General features: G+C 40.5%; 1 protein-coding gene across 4 annotated transcripts; it reads left to right on the top strand.

Annotated features, from left to right (window-relative positions):
- Nucleotides 1–1,357: 1,357 nt before the first annotated feature.
- On the top strand, nucleotides 1,358–27,502 carry flvcr2a (FLVCR choline and putative heme transporter 2a). 4 transcript variants are annotated; one of them, XR_013965427.1, is made up of 12 exons: nucleotides 1,358–1,392; nucleotides 6,577–7,240; nucleotides 10,646–10,787; nucleotides 15,773–15,913; nucleotides 17,179–17,246; nucleotides 17,565–17,668; nucleotides 19,911–20,021; nucleotides 20,634–20,739; nucleotides 21,213–21,324; nucleotides 22,437–22,501; nucleotides 23,666–23,784; nucleotides 25,209–27,502. XR_013965427.1 is itself a non-coding variant. In XM_080784532.1 (10 exons), the coding sequence occupies exons 1-10, from the start codon at nucleotides 6,584–6,586 to the stop codon at nucleotides 23,732–23,734; spliced, it is 1,575 nt and encodes a 524-aa protein (XP_080640658.1). In that variant the 5' UTR covers nucleotides 5,230–6,583; the 3' UTR covers nucleotides 23,735–27,502. The 4 variants fall into 4 exon arrangements, 2 of the variants coding, with proteins under 2 accessions (XP_080640658.1, XP_080640659.1); XR_013965428.1 differs by lacking the exon at nucleotides 1,358–1,392 and having other exon boundaries at nucleotides 5,230–7,240; XM_080784532.1 differs by lacking the exon at nucleotides 1,358–1,392 and having other exon boundaries at nucleotides 5,230–7,240; nucleotides 23,666–27,502.
- The last annotated feature ends 399 nt before the right edge of the window (nucleotides 27,503–27,901 follow it).

Raw genomic sequence — 27,901 nt, 5'->3', positions numbered from 1 at the left:
CAAGACAAGTTCTTAAAGTATTTCTTAAGTTTAGTTAGTTTTTCTTCAGATCCAGAGCGTGTACAAATGTAAAGAATAGCGGAGAGAGAATTCTCCTAAGTGCTCTGAATGAAAGTCACATCATTTTTCACAAACATATATGAAAAACATGTCATAGATTCAGAATAGGTTTCAATAGGTTGAAAGGTCCCATCAGAGTAAGGTGTCATCAAGCTGTCATGGGCGTCTGATCGTCTGAATCCTGTTTTTTACTTTAATCATGTTCCGTGATTCTGTTGATGACTCTTTATCTCATGGGGTGAGAGTGTATTGATATATATTGATACGACATCACTGGGTGACAGGGCAGTCCTGTGCACCAGATACAAGAAGATTTACAAGGTCTTTTTTAACATAGTAATAAGATCTGAACATAAAATATGAAACAATAAATCATAATTAAGAAAATACCCATCAGTAGCTTACTTTAAAAAAATCACACCCGTGTGAAGTGAGGGGCGCTCTTATCATCTTACAACATCGAGGAGGGAATTTAAATTCTAGCGCCCCTCAAAAATATGTCCTTGCTACCTCCTCCCCTCTGACCCCTCAGATGGTGATGGGCGTTGGGGGGCCTCATTGTGCTCTGCCGGTAGTCCATCACCAGCTCTTTGATCTTTTTAATGTTCAGTTGGAGGTGATTGTTGTCACAGGCTCATATAGGATTAGTAACTTTATACATTTCACAAGATAGGCTACACCTTTATTGACAGGTATAGCAGAAACCGAAGCGAGAATGAAACGGGTTACGGGCAGGGACAGATTAACCCCTACGAGGGCCCCTGGGCCGGTAATATTTGCAGGGCCCCCATAGCGCGCGTGACATATTCGTGTTTTTATCATCTTTTTAACCTAAGTTTAACAGCTAATGAAGGGCCTTTTCAGGGCGTCAAACCTAGTACCTCACGGTCCAATTTCCCAGAAGGCCCCCATGGGTTGTGTGTGTGTGTGTGTGTGTGTGTGTGTGTGTGTGTGTGTGTGTGTGTGTGTGTGTGTGTGTGTGTGTGTGTGTGAAAATAAGATGAGAATATTAAAGAAAGATTATGTTAGATAGTCTATTTAGTTGCTCAACAACTGTATTAATATTGTTTTCCATAATTATAATACTGTAAACATCTAATATTCGTAAATTCACGCCTCTTGCATGTTTTGAGAACAGAAATGGCCAATAAATCCACGGTGCATGACTGAAATTACGCACACACGGGTCAAGACTCAAGAGTTTATTTTAGGGAGCAGCTGTGAAAAGTGGCAAACGAAGGGAAATGACGTGTGTGTGAACAATTCCGCCATCTTCTGCTCGTACAGTGTATCAGTGTATATATGTAGCCTAGTCAATGCAGCCGTGCTCAGGTATGTGTCATTGACGGTCTTTGTTTTGGTTGTGTTTCTCCCATGCATTTAGAGGGTTCATGTCATGGTAGGATCATGGGAAGTTAATTTGTAGCCTAGGTTAATTTGTATCTCAGCAGGTCAGTCACGTCTTTGAAAGCCAAGCGTGACATGATTATGATACATATTGTTGCGCCGAGTGAAGAAAACTTGTGAAAAATATATATGAGACTACCGTCAGATGGCTTTGGTTTTAACAGCCTAATGTGTCTTTATAAAAATCTTAACTTAGACCGACGTCCTATATTGTTTTTCTTAATATGGATATAATGCGAACAATCTGCATGTTTTAACTTCCATTCTAGACTTCAATACACAATTATTTATTATAATAATACAACAAACAAACAAACAACACAATGTGAAAGAAAGCTATAACAAATGCGTTTGAAGTGTTGCTTTCGGTTTCATGGGTATGGTGTTCCCATTCATGTCTGATGTTTGCTCGAGCTGTGTCAGAACTTAGGCAGCTTGAGGACAATAGCATATAGCACATGATACATCGTAATATTATTATACCATTGGAATTTTCCACTGTGTGGTGATGACTGGCGAGACAGACTGCGTTTGGCATTTTATGTGACTGTTGTGAATTTGTGACACGATCGAATTAAGTTACTCGCAGGAGCGTCTGACTGTCCAGTGTCCACGTATACAAGCTGGACAGCGGCTCCGTCGTCGTAACGCAATGCAGACTTGAGGTGATAAATTATTGCAGGCTATTTAACTCCGAGTGTGTACGGGCTCATTTGGTCACATTTTGTAGCCTACACTGACACTCTCTTGGGACCTGTTACTTGAAACAACTTAACAAATTAAGCCACACTGACCGAGGACTTTACGCGTCTCCACGATCCCACTCCACGCATACAGTAGTAGCCTACAGTGTTCTTCTAATCTACGCGACTCCTGTCCCTGTCACTCTCACCTCGTTGCCAAGACAGTTAGTCACAGTCCAGTCAGTCACAGCTCACATGAGGTCGCGATTTTGTACAATCATCATATTAAGGCTTGGGTGCTTAGGTTAGACTTTGAAAGGATGAGAAGGAAATGATGTAGGGCAGGCTATCAATGGCACATGACATGAGAAAAACAAGATGTGTAATAGTTTTATCAAATGATCCAAGGAGGCATTTGTCATATCTGACAAATCCATGCCAGAACTTGTGAACCTATGCCATGTGACACGGAAAACTAAATATTGCAGAATCAAAAGAATCTTTATTGTCACACATAAGGGGGGGTGTAAAAAAAAAAGAGAAAAGCCCCAGTAAAACTGTTCTCAAACTAGCAACAATAGCTTCTCTTATGGGGGTCTAGCTGGCACTAAATCTTTTCAAATGGGGGTCGGCAGCCTAATTTGTATCAATTGTCTTTGACATGGAAAATGTTCTTTCTTCCTTTCAAAGTTATTTTTTATTTAATCAACAGGGTCTAATGCAGTTCAAGACATAAGTTCAGATAATGACAACCATGAACCCACACAACCTATAATAACCATTTAAACTTGTAAATCGTCTATTTTAGATTTATTTTCCTTAAATGGTCTTAAGTAGTTAAATCAATTAAAATTAATTTCGTGTTTGTTATCTATCAAAAGTTTTATAGGGTATGATAAAATTTATCTTAGACCAGCTTTTTTTCAGCAAAGAATATATTGTCATTTTTCCCATTTATTTGAATACCAGTGGACCAGTATTTTTGCATTTGTGATCCATTACCTCTTCATGAAGTCTTGGTGTGTGCGACCCACTACCTTTATTTATTTGATCCATTACCTCAAACAGACGAGGTCATGGAGTTTTTAAAAATAAACTGGTCTGACAGCCATGTATGTAATATGTATGTACAGTATGTGTCATGGCCTTAAGGGCCCTGAACACTCAACGCCGTACACCTACCTACACTAGTCTGGTTGAAGCTGAGTAAATATATAATGACAATTTTATGATGTGACAAATAGAGCACCGAAGTCCTGACGTAACTCGCTCATCCCTTCGATTCCCCTGGTTCGCAAAAGTAATTTCTCTATGGAGAATAACATGGGGTGATCTTTATTCTTAATATCGTCTACTTGTGGTCCAAAAATAAACAAGCTGTCTCGGTGTTATTGTCGTTTGCAACAGTCAGTCACTCATATATGATACAGTCTGCTTCTAGCGAAAATGTAACTAATTCAGTAGCAGTAACATTAGCGTTTTCTCTCAGTCAGTTGATTCTTCATATCCATATGAGTGAAGCGGCCGGGATGACATGTTTATTTTTCAAACAAAGTTCTTATATGAGGCGATCTAAAATCCTCCTATGGGGATTATAATGCAAATAAAAAGTAAATTAACCTGTGGATTTGCGCCCTCTACCGATATTGACGTCAGACTTCGGTGCTCTATACCTATGTACCAATAAGTATGACAAATACTTATTGAGTAGTAAATAGTGTCAACCCCAAAACAAGTTAGTGTTTTGCACTGCTTGGTTCTGTCTCTCGTTTTTTGAATGGTTACTACTACTAACGAGCCATATGGCCCATAGGTCCTGTTTCCTTAGTGTGAGGCACCTTGATGTTCAAGTACATGACGTTAGTAGTATGTCCCAGGGACCAAAACACCCCTTTATGCTGAGTTTCAAGTTAGTTAGACTATGAACATGGTACGCAATGCCTCCCTGATTGGGTACCATTTTCATAGTCTTATGACTCCCGACCGCCCAGTCTCAGCGCAGACACTCGGCTGGTAAATTATTGAATGGGTTTTTGGTTTTAATGCCTGAAATAAGGTCAGCAGTTAACGGGGGCTTAAGGGATTTTCACATTTTGTTTTATGACATAAAATTAATTGGTAAATACACCACTTCTGAATTTTGAAAGCTTTTCCATCTTACAGGCTATTGCTAATGGCTAGATTAAATTAAACTACATTATCAGGGACAGTACGTCCATTATGCCAAACACAAGCATTCGTGGCAGTGATGTCAATACATGCGACCATGGTGTAGTTCATAATTCATAGTGTATTGTTAACTTTTTGCATTTAGGCTTAACCTTTTACTTCTGTCGATTCAAAAAATCATACAATTTAGATTCTCTTGCAGGAAAAACGTGTATCATTAATCTTTATTTGCAGAGAGATCCAGAAAGCTAGTATAACTTCTTACTTCCGACGACACAAGTACACAGTCATCCCTGGCCACTTTATTGACCTGCCCTGCCCTTATATTATAATTTAGGGGTGCAACAAACTGATAGGACTGTAGTTTGTACCTGAGAAGATGTATAAAGAACCAGACTTACTTAATTGCTTGACCTGTATGAGTGTTCAGGGCAGACATTGCATTACACTCAAGCCATTGTATGAGGCAAACTGACTAAAAAGGTTTATCGCTCGGTTATTGCTTAAGTGAAATTTAATTAGTCAGGTTTAGTATAGCAGCATTTTCAATGTCAAGGAAGACCCCCCAAGATCATATCTACAAGCTTGTAGTTTTGAAATAGCTGACATATAGGGTTAAACTGTACAGTACATATATTATTATTATTATATTATAAAAGTTTGATGCTATATTAACCCATTTAGACCTGAGGCCTATTCTAAAAGCCCCTTCTAAAACCTTACCTAAGGGTTTTCTTAAAATTCTTATTTGTATTTTTTAGCACACTGCTCCGGGCAGCGCACTCCCCGCGCCTCCACCTCCCAGTTCTTCTGCCCCTTTTTCCATACGGTTGTCACATTTTCGTTTTACATTATACCTGATGTAAAGAAGCCTTAGTGCTTTTCTGGTTTCATCCTTTCAATCAAGCTTGTTTGTTAAATGTAGGCTATATAATTGTACATATGCGGTAGACTATATTAATGTCTGTAGTTATGAATGCTGCATTTATATGTACATAGCCTACTTTATCCGCAGGATTCAGCGTTTTAGCCAGAGCGATAATTTAAGCATAATTATAATATAATTTGAAATTGTATAGATGTCTCTTCAACAAATGGGAGCCAGCGGCAGGCTTTTTCCAATTGCGGTCCTTTTCATAATTCAGTGTTTTGGGCAAAGCGATGCAGGCCTAATTATTATATTATGTTCATTCCATACCAAAACTCTGTCACGTGACAGTGAGTGTGTGTGTGTGTGTGAGATTCTGATCTGTCATCTCTGTGTGTGTTGACACTATACACAGAAGAATAACTGAGAGGTGGTCTCCTATATCCTGTGTTATATCCTATGTTATCTCTCACCTGTAGCACTGTATTAGTGTCAAAAAGGTCTCAATGTTGACAGAACAGGTCCTATATCCTGTGTTATATCCTATGTTATCTTTCACCTGTAGCACTGTATTAGTGTCAAAAAGGTTGACAGAACAGGTTTGGAGACACATTTTATATTTGGATAAGGGTGAAATTGTTTTCATTATGTAGTATCATCTATACTAAATTACTATAATTGACTCATTTTATATTTGAGATGACTTAATATTTTGAATAATAATAGTGGTATCTTGTCTTTGGATATTTGCCCGGGAGAGAGGAGAGAGAGAGAGAGAGAGAGAGAGAGAGAGAGAGAGAGAGAGAGAGAGAGAGTGTGTGTTTGTCAGTGTCTGTCAAATGTTTGTCAGTGTCTGTCATGTTTGTCAGTGGTGTGGTCTATATGGCCACATGTGTGTGCCACGTGTGTGAGTATACTATCTGTACTACCCAGTCAATACCTAAAACAAATCCAGTTCATAGACATGATCCTGAATATCAGGTATTCATACATAATGTAACCTGAGCTGGGAGGAGGAGTTTGTCTCAAAGGAATACCATCACATGACTGAAGAGCAAAAGGTGATAAATACCAGAACCTGAAGGCAAGCCTCAACACTGGCAGACTCAGGCAGAGCAACTCAGGCATGAAAGGGTTGTCTGGAGCTATCCAACACCACTCGCTTGATTTAAACTGCAACTCAAATGCACGTCGTCTACTAAAATAAAAGAAACGCCAGGAATGCTAAAGCAGTTAAATGTGCCTTAAGCACAGAGGTTGGTCTGTTGTTTACCTGCTGATACAGTGTAGGTATGGTTACAGTAAGGGAGGGACAGGGCAGGTAAATAATAATCGCTGTTACAGAGAGAGGCCTCACACACAAGGAGAATTTTGTGTTCTTCTCTCCAGCTCCTAAATGCTGCAAAAGGCAGAAGGGAGAGACTGGAGGAGCATGAGCGAGTTTCAGCCAGACTGGATGGACCACCACCAGAAGCCCCGCGGAGTGTCCTGTCCTCCGAGAACTGACCTATTCTCCCCGGGAGACCACATACCCCACCTGCCGCTGGGAGACAGCAGACTGGACATGGATTCTTCCCAAAGCCTGGACACCGTGCCCATTTACCCGCTCATGGAGACCCGCTTGTACAAGCGGCGCTGGGTGATGCTCTTCTTGTTCGCCGCATACTCCATGAGCAACGCCTTCATGTGGCTCCAGTACAGCATCATCAGCAACATTTTCATGCGCTTCTACAACATTGACGTCCTTGCAATTGACTGGCTTTCGATGATCTACTTCCTCACCTACATCCCCCTCATCCTGCCCGTCATGTGGCTGCTGGATAACCGAGGCCTCCGGGACGTGGTGGTGGTGGGTGCTGCCTTCAACTGCATCGGTGCATGGATCAAGACGGGCACGGCTGCACCCAGCAGGTTCCCCATGACCTTCTTTGGCCAGTTCATGTGCTCGGTGGGCACGGTGTTTGTGCTGGGCATCCCGTCCAGGATCGCTTCCCTGTGGTTTGGTCAGCAGGAAGTCTCCACTGCCTGCTCCATTGGAGTTCTGGGTAACCAGGTGTGTCTCTGTTTACCTAATTAGGCTTAAATGCTGTGTGCCGTTTTAACAATTGCCAGTTTATATCGGGATTAGGTGTGTTTGTGTTTGTGTTTGTGTTTGTGTGTGTGTGTGTGTGTGTGTGTGTGTGTGTGTGCGTGGCTGCGTGCACACGCGTGCGTGAGTGCGTGCGTGCAGTGTACATATCGTCTTCCATGATTTCTTTTCTACTAGCATATCTGTGTCAGCAAACGTTATCTCCTACCCTGTCAGAGCTTTTCCTCTTGAGTCAGCAGGTTTCAGGAAGTGAGTCCCTCTTGCTGCTTTGGGGTTGCTCTACGTTTATTAATATGGTTTGGTTGCACAATCTGCAACACTGAGGGATCTTATGAAGTCCCAGCTATATGTGCCGTCAGAGCCAAATTAACATACCCGGTCTACACATGGACATTTCTTTTGTGAATGACTTGATGAAAGTCAGGTTTTCATGTCATGTGCCCACTTAAATCAGTGTTAATACACTGAACCTTTTGAATGAATATTAACAACTTTCATGTATGTGATGTTTTGCTCACAGCTTACATTCAGTGCATTCATGGTAATGACCTCTTGGTCCCTGCACACTGTGCAGGGGCGCGTTTTCGGATTTTTAGCTGCGTTTTTCCGTCGGTTTTCCAAAAAAAACGCGTCCAGTGTGCAACCACCTTTAATGTTATATTTGCTCAAATTTAAGGTATTGTTTGATTCACAGACAAATGATTGAGATTAGATTGGAATGAAATGGTCTGTCCTGGGAACCTGCCTTTGTCTTTCTGTAACAAGTCCATGCAGTTTCTTTACATGTGGGGATATTTCTTCTTTAAAGGGAGTGTCCTTAAGAGCTTTTTATAGTTGACTGGTTGCATAAGTAAACAAAATGGTTTCTAGAGTGATATGATTACAGTGAGCTAAATATAGATATTCATGTTCAACATCAGGCCTGTTGGGCCTATAAATATGCAGAAACTCGACTCCTATAAGTCTTTATTTTTACACCAACATTATAGGGCTTGGTGTAAATGCACACATGCAACAGGTGTGTCAATATAAGATTCTCCCTTTGGCAGGAAAGAGAGGAGAACTCAAAGGCCCAGATAAGACTTATTGTACAGTAGATCACAATTTTGAAAAAGCTAGATGGAGCTTTTTAGAGAAATGTTCAAAGTGATTTTTGTGTGTATGTGTGTGCGCGCGCGTGTGTGTATGTGCGTGTGGTTTGTTCTTCCTAGCCTGGGGAAATTACGGGAATTGGCGGGTGACTTCCACCACTCGAACCGTCTGCTTCCGAACAAACTCCCACAGCTTGGGTAAATGATCTGTACAATGAGATAATACTGAGAAAGCTTCATGACAAGATAGTGAAGGCTGATGCAGAGCGTAATCATTAAAATATCAAAAATATATAATATTGACTAGGCCATTACTAGGCCAGCTGGAATACAATTCTGTTCCCTACCATAAGCTATAAAAAACATTAAAGAAGGTCCTCAGAAAAAGCTATGATGTGGCATATTCTAACACACACGGTAACCACAAATGGAGTCACTACTACAGAAGATGACCCACAACATGTCTGTTAAACTGTGTGACTGGTTTGGATTATAGACAATCAATACCAGTAACAGTAACACAATGCATGAAAACCACGGAGTAGGTGTATTATAACTTTAAGGCTATAGGCTAAGGTCTTCTGAGAGCTTTTGAAGTCTGAAGAAGAGCATTAGCTCAAAACGTCCCTTGTGGTGCATAAATTGCACTTTCATGTTTTTGTTGCCGTTGTTCCATTGGTCCAGCACCTGCTTTAAATGGTGTTTGGATGTGAGTAACTATGTATTGTTTGCCTTTGCCCTACCATAAGCTCCCCTTCGTTCATATGTTTTGCTGATGAAAAGAAATGGCAGAAAAGGTCAGTGAGTCAAAATAAGTCGTAGCAGCACACAAGAAAAATAAAAGGCCAAAGGTTTAAGTGAAATAGTTGAGGAATACACAGGACACGCTGAATCATGACGTGAGGATTCATGCAGCCTTAGATGCTCTTTCTTAGGGAACTAAGTGGTTAAAGCCCTTCTCCTGATGCAGGACATGGATGACTAGGGTTCCGAACACACATCTTTGGGAGGTTAAGTGACACTAAACATGGTTGTTAGAGTACATTTAAGTGACTCACCATGTAATGCCACTGAAATGCCACGTAAGCAAAACATGTAGGATAAACAAACACTGTTTTTGTTGTTTACTAAGTTGTTCATAGCTACTCCTTTGGTTCTGGTCCCAAACCTCATACTAACAAACATCTAGGCTGAAAGCGTTATCTCCCCGTAGACGACCATATGCACAATGCTAAACTGGTTATTGCACCATGGCATGTGATGTTCCAACGTTCAAAATCGTTTTTATCTCAGTTATTTGTGTTCGAAGTGAAGACTGTTTTGGACTATCTAAGACTTTATTGTTTACCCAAATTGTTTTGTGAAAGAAATGTCAATGGGTTTTGGGGATAAAATTCAAGCTATTTTGAGTTGGCATTTCTCTTCATTTACTTTGCTTTGACTGATTTCAACAATATTACCTTTCAGCTGGCTCATTAAAAGGCTTCTGCGAGTCTTGTAAAAGCTATCGCTTGTAAAATGACCACAAGGTAGGTTGATCCACTTTTAGTAGTAAATATTAGTTTTGTAGAAGCTGTGGGCACAGTGCATCATCTGTAGTAGTAGTAGTAGTAGTAGTAGTAATAATAATGGATTTTATTTATAGTGCACTTTACATTCCTCAGAATCTCAAAGTGCTACAGTAGACAAAAATAAAAGCAAAAAAAGACCAATAACGCACACAATTTAGCATCAAGGAAAACAGGATAACAGTTATTGAACATGAGGGCATGTTCAATAATAGGTAGGCAAGTCCCAAACTGACTCAGATAAAGTAGTGAGAAGAACATTTGAAGACATTTGTATCCTTTCAGGCACATCCTGAACAATGTGTTCAATACGACACACTATTTTAACAGTCAACAGATTATCAAGCATGCTCTGTTGACTTTCTCACAGTAGCTGGTATAGACGATATGTAACAAGTTTTGTGAAGTCAAATGCCTGTGCTGTAAACCATTACATTTGTTTTCGCATGCACCACATTTGAGTGTGTTTAACAACAAAGCTGCATATGGGCCAATTGTATATTTTCTCTAACGTGGCTTGTATAATGCCTTTTTTTAATCCCTTTCTTCTTTCTTGAAACTTTTACCCTTAAGATGATGTCCCCTTAAGATGACCCACATCCTTTAGTGTGTGGGTGTGGGTGGGTGGGTGCGTGCATGCATGTGTACGGAAACGTTGGGAGAAGATGACACCTCTTGATGCTATATGCGTTTGTGTTTCTCGCCCACAGCTTGGCATTGCCATCGGGTTCCTTGTGCCACCGATTATAGTGCCTAATGTGGACGACTTGGACGAGCTGGCGCACCACATCAGCATCATGTTCTACGTGACCGCCGGAGTGGCCACGGTCCTCTTCATCCTCGTGGTCATTGGTAAGTCTAATTAATACTTGGGCTGATTTTCAGTTGAAAAAATGAACAGCAGCTAAATCAGTTACTTTATTGACATTTGGACAGGTTCAGGTTCATTTATTTGTTTGTCCCCGAAGGGCGATTTGGTATACAGCAAAGCATAACAGGCAGACACATGAATCACATAAAACACAGTAAGAAAAAGAACATGGTACACAAAGAAAATAAAAACGGGATGGCAGTTCAAGGTTTCAGTGTAGCAATGGAAATTCATAAATTAGTTACCTCCTCCTATTGTCGTTTAAGGCCTGGATAGGCACAGGCACGAAGGAGAATTTATACTTGGCCCCTGGAACCTTTAGGCGAAGGCCGGAAGGAAGCATCCTATAGAGCTGAGGGGATGGGAGTTGTCCGTACAAATGGAATTGGCTTTGCACCTGGTTTTTAAAGACATGATCCTGGCTACTGAAATTTACTGAGGCTATCTTTGAGGCCGTTATCACAATCCTACCACGGTGGGTTTTGTCCTTTATGTTCAGACTTAAGGTTAACCCCCACTACAACTCCCAGAAAACTATTAACTACATTGTGACACTACCTTCCTTTTTAGCATTGGCTGTGAAAAAGTCTGTGCTGCCGCTGTCCATTACAGTTATGCCAAAATAAGATTTGTGTTGGCATTTTCATGTTTCTATTCAGCACCAGCGAGGGCTCAATGGGTGGCTGTGTGCATTCATTTTGGTTCATAATTTGCTACTATGAACTCCTCTCTTCTTCTTGGAATGGTTTAGTTGCTAAGCTAACCTCCACTCCTCAGGCAGTGTTAGTGGAGAAGTCAGTCCTCCCAGAGTCGTCGTGCATGGTGAGATGTGCTCTCCACTGGGACTCAGTTTCCACTAGATGAGCAGCCGCAGTAATTGTTGTAATGGTTTGCCTTTTGTGATGAGATCTCTTAAGATGTGATGCAAAGTGGAAGCAGGAACAAAAGAGTGACATGACGTGTTTTATTACATCATCTAACCCTTAGGCTCCGTCAAATACGCCTTTGACTTCCTCATTCCTCAGTGATTTAAGCAATTGGGGAAGCATCACCTCTAATGCTTCCTCCAGAAGTTCTGTCTATGAACTTATGAAGCCCTGGTGTGTCCCTTTGTAGTAATGGAAGGCTGGTGGGGCAGACATGAACACATGATTGAGATTATGTCATAAAGCAATAATGACTTTTAACGATGTTGTATGCCTCTGCCAACCAGTTGCAGTTTATATCTGTGTTTATCCTGATTCCCGGATTTAATGAATGTATTTTGTGAGGTCACATTGACTGTGACCTGGTTTTGACCGCCTACTTCTAATCAGTTAACATTTGTCCTAAATGTCATGCAATTCCCTCAAGGCGTTCCTTAGAGATCATGTTCAAAATGTTGGGACGGGCTGATTAGATTAGATTAGATTCAATTTATTGTCACTGCACATAGTATACAAATACTTTGACAATGAAATGATGACCTGTCAGATCTGCCAGATCTCCTCAAGTGGTGTGGGGTGAAACCAGGGGGGTAGTCAGACAGATATTTCGTGAAGCCACTAAGGAAATCGGGACTTCCTGAAATTTCATATAATGGCCTGTTGTGGCGCTGTCATTGGGCCCAAAAAAACCCATAGCTCCATAGCGGCCCATGTATTTGGGCCCAACTTCTCCTAGACTGTATTACCTTAATAAACATCGTCATGAATACTTTCTGCTTCCAGTCACTAGTTTAAAGTCTCATTTCTCATGTCATAATATTCTTTTTGGAAAATTATGGTCCCATTTATTAAAAAAATGACCATGAAGTCACGTATGTTCTGAGGGGAGTGGCTACCGTTACAGTCCATGAACGGGTGCCACCCCCCGTTCAGTCAAAATAAAAACCAACGAAGAGTAAGGAGGGAAGTCCCGCCTCGTTGTCTGGGCCAGCCAATGGCCAGCTGGGCCCAAACGGAGCCAGCCAATGGCCAGCTGGGCCCAAACGGATCTAGAAATATGGCGACTTACAGTGCAAGGAATTACAGGCTTCATTTTACGTCCATGTTAGACCCGGGGAACGCTTTTTCCAAATTTGTTAGTCTATGGGTGAAACGCGTATATCTATTTTGCGTCCGAGCATAGACATGGTAACGCCACCACGGAGTAACCTCACATCAGACTATCCAGCATAGCTATATCCACCTCAGTGGACAGTCAAGACGGGCAGTGTTGGTAGGCCAATCAGAGAGAGGTAGGCGGGTGTTACCGTGTCTATGCTCGGACGCAAAATAGATATACGTGGGTGAAACCAGCTGTCTTTAAGGCTAATTTATGTCACAGACAAAGAAAAAAAACACACATTTTATTGCTGTTGAGTGGAAACGTAATGTACAAAACCATTACTTTTCAGGAAAATGGAAAAAATAATCTGTATTCGAATGAATCAACGTGGTTATTAATTAGCCACAAGTTCTTGTTAATACTTTTCATTGATTCAATATTTATATATCTCAGACAGACTTAACCACTTTTTTAGGCATCATAACATTGTTCAAAAATAGCACAAATGGCAGAGTTCACATGTACTCATACACTGTCATACAACAAAGTATAAAATAATATTTAATATGAATAAATATGAAAAGATCTAATCTGTAGGTACACATGTTCTGACCGGACAGCGTTGACTTTCAACTGAAAAAAGTGTTGACGTTATAGTATTTTGGCACGTCTCACTGTAGGCTATTGTCACCCTCAACTCAATGAGTCTTTTGTATTCCTCCTGTTCTTCAGTCTTCAGTTCCAAATTTGCATTTCCACTTTGTTTACAATGTCCACCAATTCAACTTAAGAATTACAACAACTATTTACCATACAAAGTGCACTCTAAGCTAACTACTTTTATTGGACCCTTTCACACTTGACAATGATTATTTCCTGTTGCAGTGCTTGTTAACGTCAGTAGCTGACAAGACATAATCTTGGACCCAAGCTGTTCCCTAGCAACGCAATTCCACTGACAAGGTCTATGGATGCAGATAAAAACAAAAAATTTAAGCGTCGAACACGCCTACAGTCCAAATAGAGAACACATGGAAAACAGCCTAGAGGAAGACAACCTAAAAGGAAGATGGACTCAAATCTATCATGTTCTTGTTCAAACAAGATTTAGAATTTAGACTTTAATCTAAAGTAGGTTAGCCTATGATAATGATATTCTCAGGTCTCACCCAAAAGCTATGAGATTGCTACCGCTCATTCAGAAAGCAGCTGCTCTGCTAGACTTCTAACTGGAACTAAGGAAGCTGAACGCACCAATTGTCAGACTTCTTAACTTTGAAATATTGGTGATTGTCTTTAAATCACTCAATGTTTAAGGACAATTTATTTACTAGGCCAGCACAGCCACACATACAGTAGTTGGAACAAAATTCCAGAGGATCCAGGGCTTGTGCAAGCAATCCAGAACAAAAACACTTATGTTCTCCACTGAATTTTAATTGTTGATTCTGGTGGCGCATAGTGTTCCATATCAAGTGCTCAGTACACATTTACAGAACATTTAAAAAAACAAACATAAAAGCAATAGTGACATCACCGGTAAGTGCCACGTCTTACAGACTTACAGAGTGTCTATCTTATCTCCCTACTCTGCCTAAACATGCCTTGCTATTTAGCTCAAGCTGCACACTCACTCACACATGCACGGACGCACTCTGCAATCACCTCGCAGTGTGAAAGTATTTCAGCAACAGGAACAGACGATTGATTGACAGATGTTGGATAGTGGATCTCTCCACTACTAGGCTTTCACTGTCACTGTAAGCCAGCTGACGTGTCCGTTTGCTTTCCTCAGATATTATCAGTTATCAGTACATTTCCTCATTTGCTTTGGGAAGTCCAAAGGTATCCACACCCTCATTTCCATCAAAGGGTCATCTGTCGACATAGTTGATAACTTTAAATTCCTGGGCATACACATCACAGACACATTCACATGGTCACTCAACAACGAGTACATCCTCAAGAAGGCGCAGCAGCGACTGTACTTTCTGAGGCGCCTTAAAGAATTCGTACAAAAGGACTAGTGAACATTTATCGCTGTATAATTGAAAGTGTCTTAACTGGCTGTATCACAGTGTGGTACGGTAACACGACCGCTCAGGACTGCAGCAGGTTGCAGAGGACCGTTAAAACAGCAGCTAAAATCATCGGCAGCACAGAATGACCCAGTCTCCATAACATCTACACCACTCGTTGTATGAAAAAAGCCCACAACATCATGGAAGACACCAGCCATCCCACAAATACCCTGTTCAAACTACTCCCTTCCAAAAAACGCTACCAGAGTATCAAATCTCGTACCACCCGTCTCAGTAACAGTTTCTACCCCCAGGCAGTCAGGCTGTTGACCTTAATTAAACCTTGAACTGTATTGCACTGTTTTGTCACTTTTCTGTTTTTTTGTCTTTTTCTTGCACTATAGATGTTTGTTTATGTCCTGTGTATGTAATACTGAGAGTGCTCTGAGCAAAATAAATGTCATTGTATTTATACTCTGTATCTATACACATGACAAATAAACCTGAACCTGAACCTGAAGGTTCAAATAACGGTGTGGAAAATCATGGCAAAGGCCATCTGAGATGACAAACGGCAAAAAAACAGTTTATTGGGGATATTTAACAGGCCAAAACAGAAGGCACAAATAGAAAAGTTCAGCTATCTGGATGAACTTTATTTGACATTGAGAGGTGACTTTTAGTTTAGTGTGTCATTCGTTGAACACACAGCTAAACGGGTTGAAATGATTTCACAATGGATGCTTGAAATGATCTATCGATCCATTGAATGATGCTTCTTATCTTATCTGCTCAAATGTGTTTCTTCTCTACATGTTTAATTTGTGTGTTTTAACGCATTGTATTTGTATGGAGCTTTTAAGAAATCTCAAAGTGCTTTAGAGTCATTATTATGTATGTATGTATGTGTCCACCAGTGTTCCAGGACAGGCCAGAAATCCCTCCAACTCAAGCCCAGGCCCAGGCTCGATGCATCACCCCAGATGACTATTCCTACATGGCCTCCATCATGAGACTGCTGCGCAACAAGCCCTTCATGTTGCTGGTGGTCAGCTATGGTGGGTCTCTCAGCTTAGAATCAAGATGGTCAGTGACTCACAACTAAGCAAACTCAAACTTGTTCATGTCAAGGACCCCCCCCAAATTCATGTATTTGCACCGCAGACTCCAATGTGCCAGGGACCCCATACATTAAAATGTTTAAAATATATTTAAAAAAGAAATCAATATCTTCAACACAATTTCCTCAATTCCTTACCAAACATACAAATAACAGTTCAAAGATACTAATCCATTCCAATCAGAAGAATATACACCATGATGTAACAGGGTGTCAGGGAGTGTGTTTAGGCCAGTGAGGCGTATACTGTAAGACCATGTGAGTGCCAAGTGCCATAAAGTGTCATGTCAGATGAGCAGAAACAGGTGTCCTACGACTAGGCTATGAGAGACTGTTATTTAAAGCTCTAGGCAATTAAATTAAAAGTATATTAAGATATTTATTTGAAATCTTTTTAAGCACATTCACTTTTTCTCTTCTCTCCCGGTCTCAATAGCACTTCCAATAACCATAATTTTAACATAATATTGCATTGCTTGCAGATACAGTACAACCGTTTTTATAGAGGTGAAAGTTTATATGGAGTAAAAACAGATCTGGTGATTTGGAATCATGATGTCATTATATTAACATGACTCATGGGTCATATCACCTGACATCATAACTGCAGCACTGTAAAGTGGATGTTTCATTATTGATGCAGATAAGCAAAATTGTGAATCACTAGTTCTTTATCAATCACTGTAAACTTGCAGCTTACAACAACATACAAATACTCAAGGAGCTCAATGTAAATGTTCTTAAACGGTCACAAATAACAAGGCAAAATAAGGTTAAACATAAATAAAGAAGAGGAAGAAATTGAAAAGAGAAAACAATTAGTCGTATTGCGCTTAATCCATTAAAACGGGGAAGTTTTTAGATTTTAGCATTGGCTATTCAAAAATAGCAGATCTACAAGCTCACAGAATCGGCCCCAGGTCTTACTGGGTTAAAATGTAATGCCGCCGTGATGGCAACAGAAGTTTCAATTCATAAAACATGTCCAGGAGAAGACAAAATGCTGCAGCTTTCCGGAGCAGTTATTTGTTTTTCCCCAATTTACAGCTATGGTGGGTACATGCAGTGACAAATTACATTTATAATGGCTTCCCTCCACGACCAATAAAACCCTACACTCTGCAGTGGTGGGCAGGTACTTTACTACTGCATCACCCGAGTTCTGGAGATGTAAACTTCTGGTTTTCTCTCTGTTCTTTGCAGGGCTCAACGTTGGATGTTTCTATGCTGTTTCCACTCTGTTGAACCGGATGATCATTGAACACTACCCTGTATGTTCTGTAACCTCCACCCACCATTCTACATCAATCCTTCCTTCCTTCCTTCCTTCCTTCCTTCCGTCCTTCCTTCCATCCTTCCTTCCGTCCTTCCATCATTTCTTTCCTTCTTTCTTTCCTTCCTTCCTTCCTTCCTTGCTGCGAGACCTTTCTTTCTTTCTTTCTTTCTTTCTTTCTTTCACAACCCAGTCCATCTCAGATAACATAACTGTTATGTGATGTCATATTGTCTAAATCTGGACTATAGCACCATTGAAAAAATAGTTTTTGAAATGTTTTTTAATGGCAAATATCTTGATGATCTTGTCCCAGGGTGAAGAGGTGAATGCTGGAAGAATTGGTCTGACTATTGTCATTGCTGGCATGGTCGGCTCCCTCATATGTGGCATCTGGCTGGATAAGACCAAAACATACAAGTAAGCTACATTACTTGATTTTAGTTTGATCTGAACCTAATATAATAGACCTACAACTACTAGAAACAAGCTTTGATGTGAGCTGGGAGTGAGCTCCAGAGCGGAGGTATGGGGGGTGGGGGGCAACTGAAAAGGCCCGGTCACCCCAGGTTTGGCACTTTGTCCTGGGGACCACCAGGAGGTTGTCATCACCAGACCTGAGGGAACAATGGGAGGGGGGCATGATGGTGGAGGAGGTCAGAGAGGTAGCTGGGGATGGGTAATTGAGGGCTTTGTAGGTGCAGGGGTCCGCAATTTATGGGAAAATGAATGTGGAAAAATGTGGAAAAGTAATCAAACAAAATGTAATGCCTCAACTCCTGCAATTCCAAGTACTTGTCAGGATGGGGGGTCCCCAGTTCAAATATGATTTTTGAGGGGTCGGCGGGGTCGCAGCCTGAAAAGGTTGAGAACTGCTGCTCTAGAACAGGTTCTGGTGAGTAGCCGGACATCTTGTTAGGAGGGCCCAAGCACAGAGTCCTGGGGGACAGGAGTTGTAAATGATTTGCAGTTGTTTATGGAAATGAATCGATGTCTGTCACTCTACTCCAGTGTGTATCCTGTGTTTCACTACTGCTGTTACTGCTGCGAGGCCTGATCAATAAAGATCCACTTTTTTAGTGGATAGATGCAATTTAGTATTCGAGATGATTCAGTAGCCACAACCTTTTTTCTCTAATACATTTTCCCTTCCATTCTCATGAGCAGAATAGGGAGCATCTTTTCATTAATACTGAACAACATCACACAGCACTTGGGTGACTATGTTGATGCTTTAAGAGGTAAACCTTTGTTGACATATGGTCATTTAGGCACATAGGCCTTTTATTTGTCCCCGGGAAATGAATGTTCTTTTGGTCATGTTTCTTGGAACTTTACTTTAGTCACTGGTGCCACAGGCCTTCGTCAACAAAGTTAAATACAAATGAATAAGCATGTATGTATCATCTCCTCTGTTAATACCCTAAAGCCTTGCATATGCCAGTCAATGTGCATGGGATCCTTTTCACCAATTCTTCCTGATTGTTATTTATTTTCTTCCCTCACTGCTGTGGCCTCATGCCCTTCAGACAAAAAAAATGGGAAACACGATGTGACTGCATAATAGGGGATGCTCTCCAGCATAAAGGTTCTCAGACTTCAAACTCAGTTTAACCACATGTAAAGGAGTATACAACAGCCATAGCTTTGTACTACAAGGTCTCCTTGTTTTTAAATCGGTATCTATCACAAAGCAAGCCAACGTTGGCTTTTGCGCACAGTTTCAATTTCAGCTGTGCAGAGTTGTGTGTTTGATCTGCCTCTTCACATATCTGAGCTGACAGCCTTTCTCTCTTCATTAATCGTGGAGACAAGTAAGTAATAGTAGAACTTGAATAGTGAAGCTGCATCACACAAAGCTACAGCCTTATTTGTTAATTGATCCAATAATTAAAATATATTAAGCCTGTGCTCTGCATTGCAAAGTAACCACTTCTCTTGAATGGATAGTCATTCATATTAATGAATAGTTTATTCAATGGGAGGCCCTGGTTAAACCTATGGTCAAATATTATAACAAAGGTGGGGAAAAACAAAACAGTCCTCAAATTCTTAACATGCCATTAGCTTCCCTAAATTTCCATTGTTGACACTCACATCTCCGTTGTCCAGGACGGGCGACAGGCAAAGGATTGTGTTATATTAACAAAAACATTTTGGAGAAATAATTTACGCGTGGTTGTACAAGAGAGCGCTTCACCAGAGTAAGCTTGTTTGTGTAGAAACTGCCTGCGTTATGACAAAGGGTCTTTTGGGAACAATATGATTGTTCTTTTGCAGTTATTATAAGGCTGTTGATAGTCATAGCCAAGTCCTTTGGAGGGATAACTACTGCATGTATATACAGTACTACAATTTATATTATTTACATTGTTGTACTGCTGTTCTACTTTATACTTTCTTATTGAAAAATGTTCAACACTGGCGTTCATTGTAGAAAGCTTACAGTAAGTATGGTCTTAAGACTTTTGTTTCTTAAATGCAAATGGAAAGCCAAATCAGATTAAATACATGTCTAAGCTGATTCGGAATTATAATCGCCTCTCTGTGTAATGGCGTACAGTACACCCTAGGAAGGAGTCGGAGTGTGAAATCCCGCTGATGTGAGCTAAATAGAATGGTCGACTATCTATTGAATGATTTTCTTATCGTCTCTCCTCAGGCAGACCACTCTTGTGGTGTATCTCCTCTCCCTGGTTGGAATGGTGGTCTACGCCTTCACCCTCAACCTGGGCCATCTTTGGATAGTGTTTGTGACCTCAGGAGTTTTAGGGTATGTTTACTGTGCATTAAACAAGGAATGGTCATGATGGTCCTCCTCATTTTACCGTTTACTGTCTAGACACCCACAGACCAAAAATCTGTAGTATACTGTGATAAGTAATGTCTGAAGATAAGGCTTAAAGTCAAAGGTCTGAGGTCATATAAACTTTGTTATGTTATGTCTCAACACTGAGTACGTGTTCTACTGACCGCGAAAACCTTTCCTGCCCTGCATGGCTATCGAGGTTATGCCTTTGTTTCTCTGCTTGATTCTCAGCTTTGTACAGGGCAGAATAATACTCCTCTGACTCCCCAGTCCAGAGCCTTTATCCCCACAATTATTTGTATTTATAGTAAGCTGGTTATGCCATTATGGTTTCCATAGCAGTATCTTTGTTAGAATACCAGAGAACAGTTATTATACTAACAGTATAATAACTACAATGTCAACAATGTCTTACCAATTGCTTGTTTAGGCGTCCCTATTCTGGGTAGAACATTTGGAAAAAATAGCGTTGTGTTGCCATGCGTTGTGAGCTTGAGATTAGGTGTAGAGGAAGAAAAGGAGTCAACTAAACAAAAGTGGTTAAGCTTTACTTTGATCGTCTTGTTCTGTCTACAGGTTTTTCATGACAGGATACTTGCCTCTGGGTTTTGAGTTTGCAGTGGAGCTCACGTACCCTGAATCTGAGGGCACCTCGTCAGGGTTGCTCAACTGTTCAGCACAGGTCAGTAGACATGGTGGCAACTGAAGCTTGTCTGTCTGTCTGTCTGTCTGTCTGTCTGTCTAACTGATAGCAGGATATCCCGAGCAGTTCTAAATGGATTTGCACAAAACGTGGTGAATAGTTTGTAATGGGCCATGGAAGAACTAAATGCTTCACTGTGATTGGCCAAAGGTATATAGTGTATACAGTGCTTATACTGTAACTTCTGAACGGATGAACATGCCACAGTATTTTGAAAAAAGGTTGGTGAGCCCGGGATGAAGTGATTACCTGGTCACATGCATCATGGCCTTACAGGTCATTGGCCAAAACGTAGTGCCGGAAGCACCGCAATACTTTATAGACATTGATACCTTGGCAGAGGCATTTTCTAATTTGTGATGCAACTGTGGACTCTGTAGTTTAGGGTGTTGGGGTAAACATATGGAATAAAGGATGACACTGCTATCAACATTTCTCGATTCTCATTCCAGATTTTTGGAATCATTTTCACCATCTCCCAAGGGAAGATCATAGATGCATGGGGCACATTAGCCGGCAACATCTTCCTGTGCATCTTCCTGCTCATAGGAACCGTAATGACAGGTAATGTATTTAGCTCCTCGCTATGTTTAACCACATTGATTGATTGATTGAAATATTTATTAACAGTTTGCAGAATTACAGTACATTTCAAGCACAAACTCAATACAAAGACTGTTAACTGTGAGTGGACGACCCAATTAAGCATTACACTTGTTTACAAGAGGGTCCACCATGTTCAATTCATCAAAACAATTAGAGACGTACAAATAGACAAATGTAGTCAAAGAACAGAACAGGAATTCATCATTAAGGAAGCAAAAAGGGAAAAGAAACTTATACAGTGAGGGGGGAAAAAGGGGGGGGGGGGGGATTCAGATTTTCCGGGGGCCAGTTTCGAATTGCAGCCGTCCGGACCGTAGGTGCCCTTTGAGAGCGGTTCTGAAGGAGTCAAGGGATTCACATGTCTTCACATGAACCCCACCATCCCTATTCTGGTGTGAGCATTAAGTGAAAATAGTAGATGTATGAGCTAAAGCGTCATGAGCTTTAAGATCTGCTATTTTCAGCGAAGAGGTTTGGTGTAGAGGGGGGAAAAGGGAGCGTACCTAGGATAGACCCCTGTGGCACTCCGGTCAACTATGTATAGGTTCAAACCTGACTCCCCCTCTAGTTTATGCCTGACCTCAGATAACACTATGAACACAACATCACTTCACTGAACATTGGACTCATAAGCTCATGGGATTTTTAAGCAGTAAAATAACATAGCTTGCAAAAAACTATGGTTCATAATTGTACCATGTTGGTCCATCATAGTCCCATACTTAGTTCCACAATCCACACTCAGTTAGTCAGATCATTAATGCAATGAGTATGACCCCTAGTGTCTGAACAGAGTATCACTGCTTTATCTTTTAACCACAGGAACCCTAGCATTGCTATGAACATGATCGGCTATTAAGATGTTTAGTGTAGAGCGAAAACATGAGAGGGAGTCTGGCGTTGGGTTTAAGTGCTTAACGAAACAATTTACACTTTCTTCCAACATTTTGTTGCTCGTTCTTTCCAATGTTACATATTGTCTGACTGCATCTACTCATTTCACCAGGCAAGTGCCCTGAGCCTTCACTCATATTCTGATGTTCATCCTTCCTTCTATGCGCTTATTGCAGGACTCATCAAGTCAGACCTACGACGGCAAAAGGCCAACCAGCTGGCTGCGGCGCGAGCAGGGAGCGTAAGTTTATCGGACTTCTGAATGGCTTCTGCAAAGAAGGAGGTGGTTGCTGCTTGTTCCGCGGAAAGGGAACGTGTTGGTTTCCATGGCTGGCATGGGGCTGTGCATTCTCCATGGGTTCTGCTGCCTGTTCCTCTGCAGTCCTCACATTGCTCTGCTCTGCTCCTAGCATGAATAGTGAATACAAGGGTCATACTGGCATCACTGTTCTCTCTTTATTCACTAAACGCACTGCATCCCCCAAACTCTGTCTGCTGAAAGCATTACTCTACACACGCTGAAAGCTCTACAAATCGCTGTGCACTGCCGCATGTCTTGAAAATATTTGGCTTGCAAAAGGTCTCATTCTTTATTATCATGGCCACTGTTCACAGCTGTCGAACAGATGTCATGATAATCTAAATCAATAACAAAACACTGTAGTTCACAATCATTAAAACAAGATATACAAGAACACAAAATAATAAAATGCTGAAAAATAAGTTGAAATAGCACTGCACTTATGCAGAAAGTTAAAATGTAGTCCTGTATATGGAAAACATTTTGGTCATAATTATGTAAGATACATAAAAGCAGAACTCGGTGACCTAGTATGGACATCTTCCAAATGTTACTTTCTAACAGATTTATATATGCTTATGCTGTGATGGCAAGCCTTTACCTTTTCTTCTAAAACTGGCAATGTTTGTCAATACTCTATACTGTCTTTCCTCCTCATTTCTATGCTTGTAATATTACAAAGAAAATGCTATGGTTGCTTCCAATAACACTGCAAAACTGCAGAATTCAAACACAAGCACATTCAATACTCATTCTGCTTTCTTTCAACATAAAACTATTGGCAATTAGATAGTTTAGCTTGAATAATGAATAGTTAAGATATGCTGTAAATGTTTTAATAATAATATTTTTCAGTTGTTAAAGAACAATCTTTAACCACATTAATCCTGGCATCCCTATTTTGGGCATGTCATAACTGGAAAAAAAGAGAGAAATTAGCTCACGTGTCATGATGCGACGCGTTGTGAGCTTGTAGATCGGCTATTTGTCGTTATGACAGCTTGCATGTTCATAGTGTAGGCAGTCGGACTACAGTAATAGTGGACAGTAAGAAGAAGAGATGGTCCCCTGGGCCCCTACGTGACACCCAAGCTATCATTCCAGCCTACAGGCTCCCTGTCTTCAGTGCAAGATTACGGGGCCACGTCATCCATCTGGCAGCGGCAGTCTTGACATTAACCGCACAACCCCCACTAAAACCAAAACACACACCTATGTCAAAGGTATGAACACAAACACAAATAAAATGTCACAACCATGAACAATACAATATTTTGTATACATTAATTATGGTCAGTCATGAGGGTGACGTTCATTCAAAACAGAAATGCACCTTTGGAATTGTGTCGATAATTGTGTAAATGCTGTTTGATAGGTTTTTACTTTTAATTTACTCCTACAATGTAGTGCTCTCGAATTAATTTAACACACTCATCAAAACAACGGCACACTGTTTTGATGTGATTTGATGTCCCCTACGATTCCCACTGGGGACGTTGTGGGCGCTCGGGGCGTGTTCTCTCCTCCGCGTCATCAGTGCCCATACCCGAGGCGGGGTTGGCGAAAGGGCCTTTCTGTGTGGAGTTTGCATGTTCTCCCCGTGTCCCCTAGGGTAGGTACCCTCACAAAAAACGTGCAGTAATCCTGGTCTCTAAACTACCTCCCTCTGGCCAGCCGGGGCGCCTGATGGAGGTGAAAGGAACTGGTCGGAAATAACGTCGTCCTTCCACGCATCAGGTGAAAAGAAGCAGCTTGGACACCTCATGCATAGAAGGAAGCATGAGGCCAGTCCGCTGCCCCCCCAGGTTGGCAGAGGAAGTGTAGTGCCCAGGAGTAGATAATTGACACTGGGTGAAGAAATGGGTTGCAAAATCGTGGGATTAAAATAAAATAAAAACAACGGCACGTATTTCTAAAAAATAAATGGCTATATAGATTGTCTGTGTAAATCAACTGAAGATAATTGTATAGCTTGATAGAAATGTCTTAATGGTACCGGTCACCAGTTATGAAATGTAAGTCTTTGCAGAGTTTCATAGTGATGTTGTTAGAAATGTTCCACATCTGTTGTGTATTATTCCTTAAAGGTGTATTCAGTGATTTCACTCAATTCAAATATCACTTATTTTTTTGTTTTGTGATAATCCTCCCTACTATAGAGTTTGCTGACCATATAAGATAATCACGATCGAGCGGGGCGGGCCTTGTTGTGTGTGCTGTTGGCATGTCGCGTGTCCCCCCCACTGTAGTGCGTGCATGTGCACATCTTGTTACCGGGGCGGACCGGGGGGTTTTCCAAATCACCCAAATCACTGAATGCTCCTTTAAATCCATATCAAGATAAAACTGTTTTCATGAGTGGCCACTGGCTATTGATTTTAATATTCAAGAGGGTTCATTTGTAACGGTGTTTATATAAGTGTGTGTGTATGTATGTGTACAGTATACAAATCAAACCCTGCTCATACATTGATTTTATGTGAGATACGTTCATCGCATGAGATTGCATTTCTCCAGGTACTGTACTGTATGTCCTAATGAATGTTCAGGATGTCCGGTTAACAGTAATGATGGCCTGTTGTGATTTTTGAATACCAACACAGGGCTAGAAATGTGGACCCTGATTTTTGTTTTGTTTATGTTGCAGAGAGAGGCGGCTCGTCTGGACGGAGGCAACTGTCTACCCGTGATCCTGAAAGAGGTCAAGTTATAAGGAATGTGTGGTCCAACCGGATCATCACACACTGACGATAATACAGTGAGACATTACACAAGTACTGTACTTCTTACGGTACAGCACACATGTAGGCCTACAACTTTAGATTTTTTTTCTTGGTGATTATTCCATCAATAACTTTTTCGATTAATCAAATAATCGCGAAGCATTTTTATTATTTTTAATCGTCGATTAGTTCGGTTAACTGTTGGTGCAACAGTTCTTTGCCGACACATCGGTATCCTGAATGGGCTTGCACAAATGGACGCTCTAGGAAGGCTCAATAGGCCTACATACAATGTACTGTACATTATGATGTACGGTACTACGAACTGCTCCGGCTTGAAATCCAGAGGTTGCACAATCATGTCAGCCATGAAAAACCGTCATTTGGAACTTCGAAGACTTTAACTCAGTGAGAAACTATACAGGAAATCATTCAGCTGAAGATGATCCATTGATTGCCTGATGATGGCGACTGTCATTGCAGAGCGAATATTACTGTAGTTATGCCAACCAATATTGCATACTTTAATATATTTTAATGTTTCCGTAGCTTTAACCGTCCCTCTGATTAATGTTAATGACATTCTTTGCAACCTAATATTTAATCTGATTGTTTTCCTCATAATTGACCAATATTGTATGATTGAAATCAAACTTTACATTGCTGAAGGTATTCGTGTAGGTGTTCTATTTTTAGAATGTGTATGTTAAATGCAGACTAAGGATTCTGTGATTTCTTTTTTCCTGCAATGGCATTTTGTCACGAGTGAAGTTGCTTAAGTCTTTTAAGCAATACCAGTGTTTTTGCCCACTTGACTACAGTAAAAATCCTCTTCTGAAGCATAAGATTGGCCAAAACAAATATAGTGCTTCAACCATTTAACAAAACCTGTTTTGTTTTAACCAAAAGATATCACTCCCTACCTTTAACTGTATCTTCACATTGCCACTGACTGCCATACTGGATTACAAGGAGAGACTACTTCAGAGTACTGCAATTTACCATGAATATAGTTGATGCTGTGCATCTTAGTCTGAATAGTCATTGTTTTATCCCAATAAATTGTAACTCATCATTTTCAGCTGGGTACTCTAAATCCTGAATGTTACTTTGACTAGTATACAAAACAAACAAACAGCATTCTGTTAAATTAACATTTAACTTGGATTGTGCTGTGTAGATTTAAACTATTTCACATGGTGATACTGTTTATCTACGGATCAACATGGTAGAGTGTTTTGAATGAGTTACTTATACATTTTAAGTCAAAACCGCTGATGAGACAGAAGACCAGTCATGCTTCACTTGTTATTTTGCATGAGGAAATAGTAGTGTATTGTTTTTTCTGTGTATGACACTCTTAACTTGTACATTTGTTTGACAAATGTAGTTAATACTAAAGTGCTAAAGCTGGATATACGAAGAATATCCTATAGTGCCGTGTGTTATCTACATCTTACACTTGATATACATGCTTGTATTTTCCAGTGACTATTCTGAAACATTGATTTTATAGATTTAAAAAATATATAGGTTTTAGCAAGCCTGTGATTGATTGATTAAGTCAGAAATGTAAACAGCACAAGGTACAGTCAGACATTGAGGCTAAAAGGATAACTGGGGACTTGTTTCCATTGTGGTCCTACAGTATGTATTCAATTCATCAACCTAGCATTAAAATAACACTAATACATGTCAACAAATATAAGGCATATGTACAAAGGAGAAAGGGAAACATGTCGGCGGTGAATGTCAAATCCTTTCTATGGGAAGATTGAGTTTAACTCCCCTTGTGGACTCCTGATAGATGGATTTTCAGGCCTGTTTTGAAAGAAGTCAATGATCCACATTTTTTAAGGGATGGTGACGGGGTATTCCACATTTTTGTGGCAGAGTAGTATAATGTTTTATAAATGGGTGGCACTGGTATCAAATTGTTGTCGCTAACTGAGAGAAAGCCATGCTGTTTGACATTACAGTATTAATATTTTTCTGCCAAAACTTTTGCTATGATACAGGAGTTTGGGATTTTCCCGGGCTTATAATCATGAAAAGCTTTTTTCACCCCAGTGTTTTGTAGAACAAATGAAGAAATGGTGATTACATTTTTTAACTACTTGTCATACTGACAAACAGTACATAGTACATATTTTTGCCAAATAATCTGAGTAGTGTAAACTGTATGTGCTAGTCTCATTAAATGAATACATAAACATTCTCCTGTAGCTTTCTCTAATCATTTTATCAGTCAGCACACAACTTTATACTCTGGTTATTGAATTCCAAAGTTGTATTAATAAAACCAACATGTGGCTTGGATACATACAGTTGAGTTCTCATTCCATGGCAATATGTATACCCGTACCATTCCAGCAACTGTTTTTAGTTTATTTTAGAATTAAAGAAGCTGCAATCTGTATGTACACAGCCTCAGGGAGACTGATTGCTTCAAGCAGGTACTTAGGTCTTGACTGACAGTACACCTGTGTGTGTGTGTGTGTGTGTGTGTGTGTGTGTGTGTGTGTGGGGGGGGGGGGGGGGGGGATAAGGGAGAAAGTGTTCTAGATTTTCAGACTTATTTTCAGATACTGACATACTGTATTAAATATTTAAAAAA

Source organism: Protomyctophum bolini (assembly GCF_963924005.1).
Source record: "Protomyctophum bolini genome assembly, chromosome: 15".
Lineage (NCBI taxonomy): Eukaryota > Metazoa > Chordata > Actinopteri > Myctophiformes > Myctophidae > Protomyctophum > Protomyctophum bolini.
This window is presented reverse-complemented; position numbering and strand designations above follow the sequence as displayed.

What these genes read in the sequence shown, in the direction of transcription:
- flvcr2a (XM_080784532.1), top strand. Translation starts at nt 6,584, where the DNA reads ATGCTGCAAAAGGCAGAAGGGAGAGACTGGAGGAGCATGAGCGAGTTT. An exon ending in GTTGCTGGTGGTCAGCTATG is followed by an intron (nt 15,914 to 17,178) that starts GTGGGTCTCTCA and finishes TGTTCTTTGCAG; the next exon opens with GGCTCAACGTTGGATGTTTC. An exon ending in TGATCATTGAACACTACCCT is followed by an intron (nt 17,247 to 17,564) that starts GTATGTTCTGTA and finishes ATCTTGTCCCAG; the next exon opens with GGTGAAGAGGTGAATGCTGG.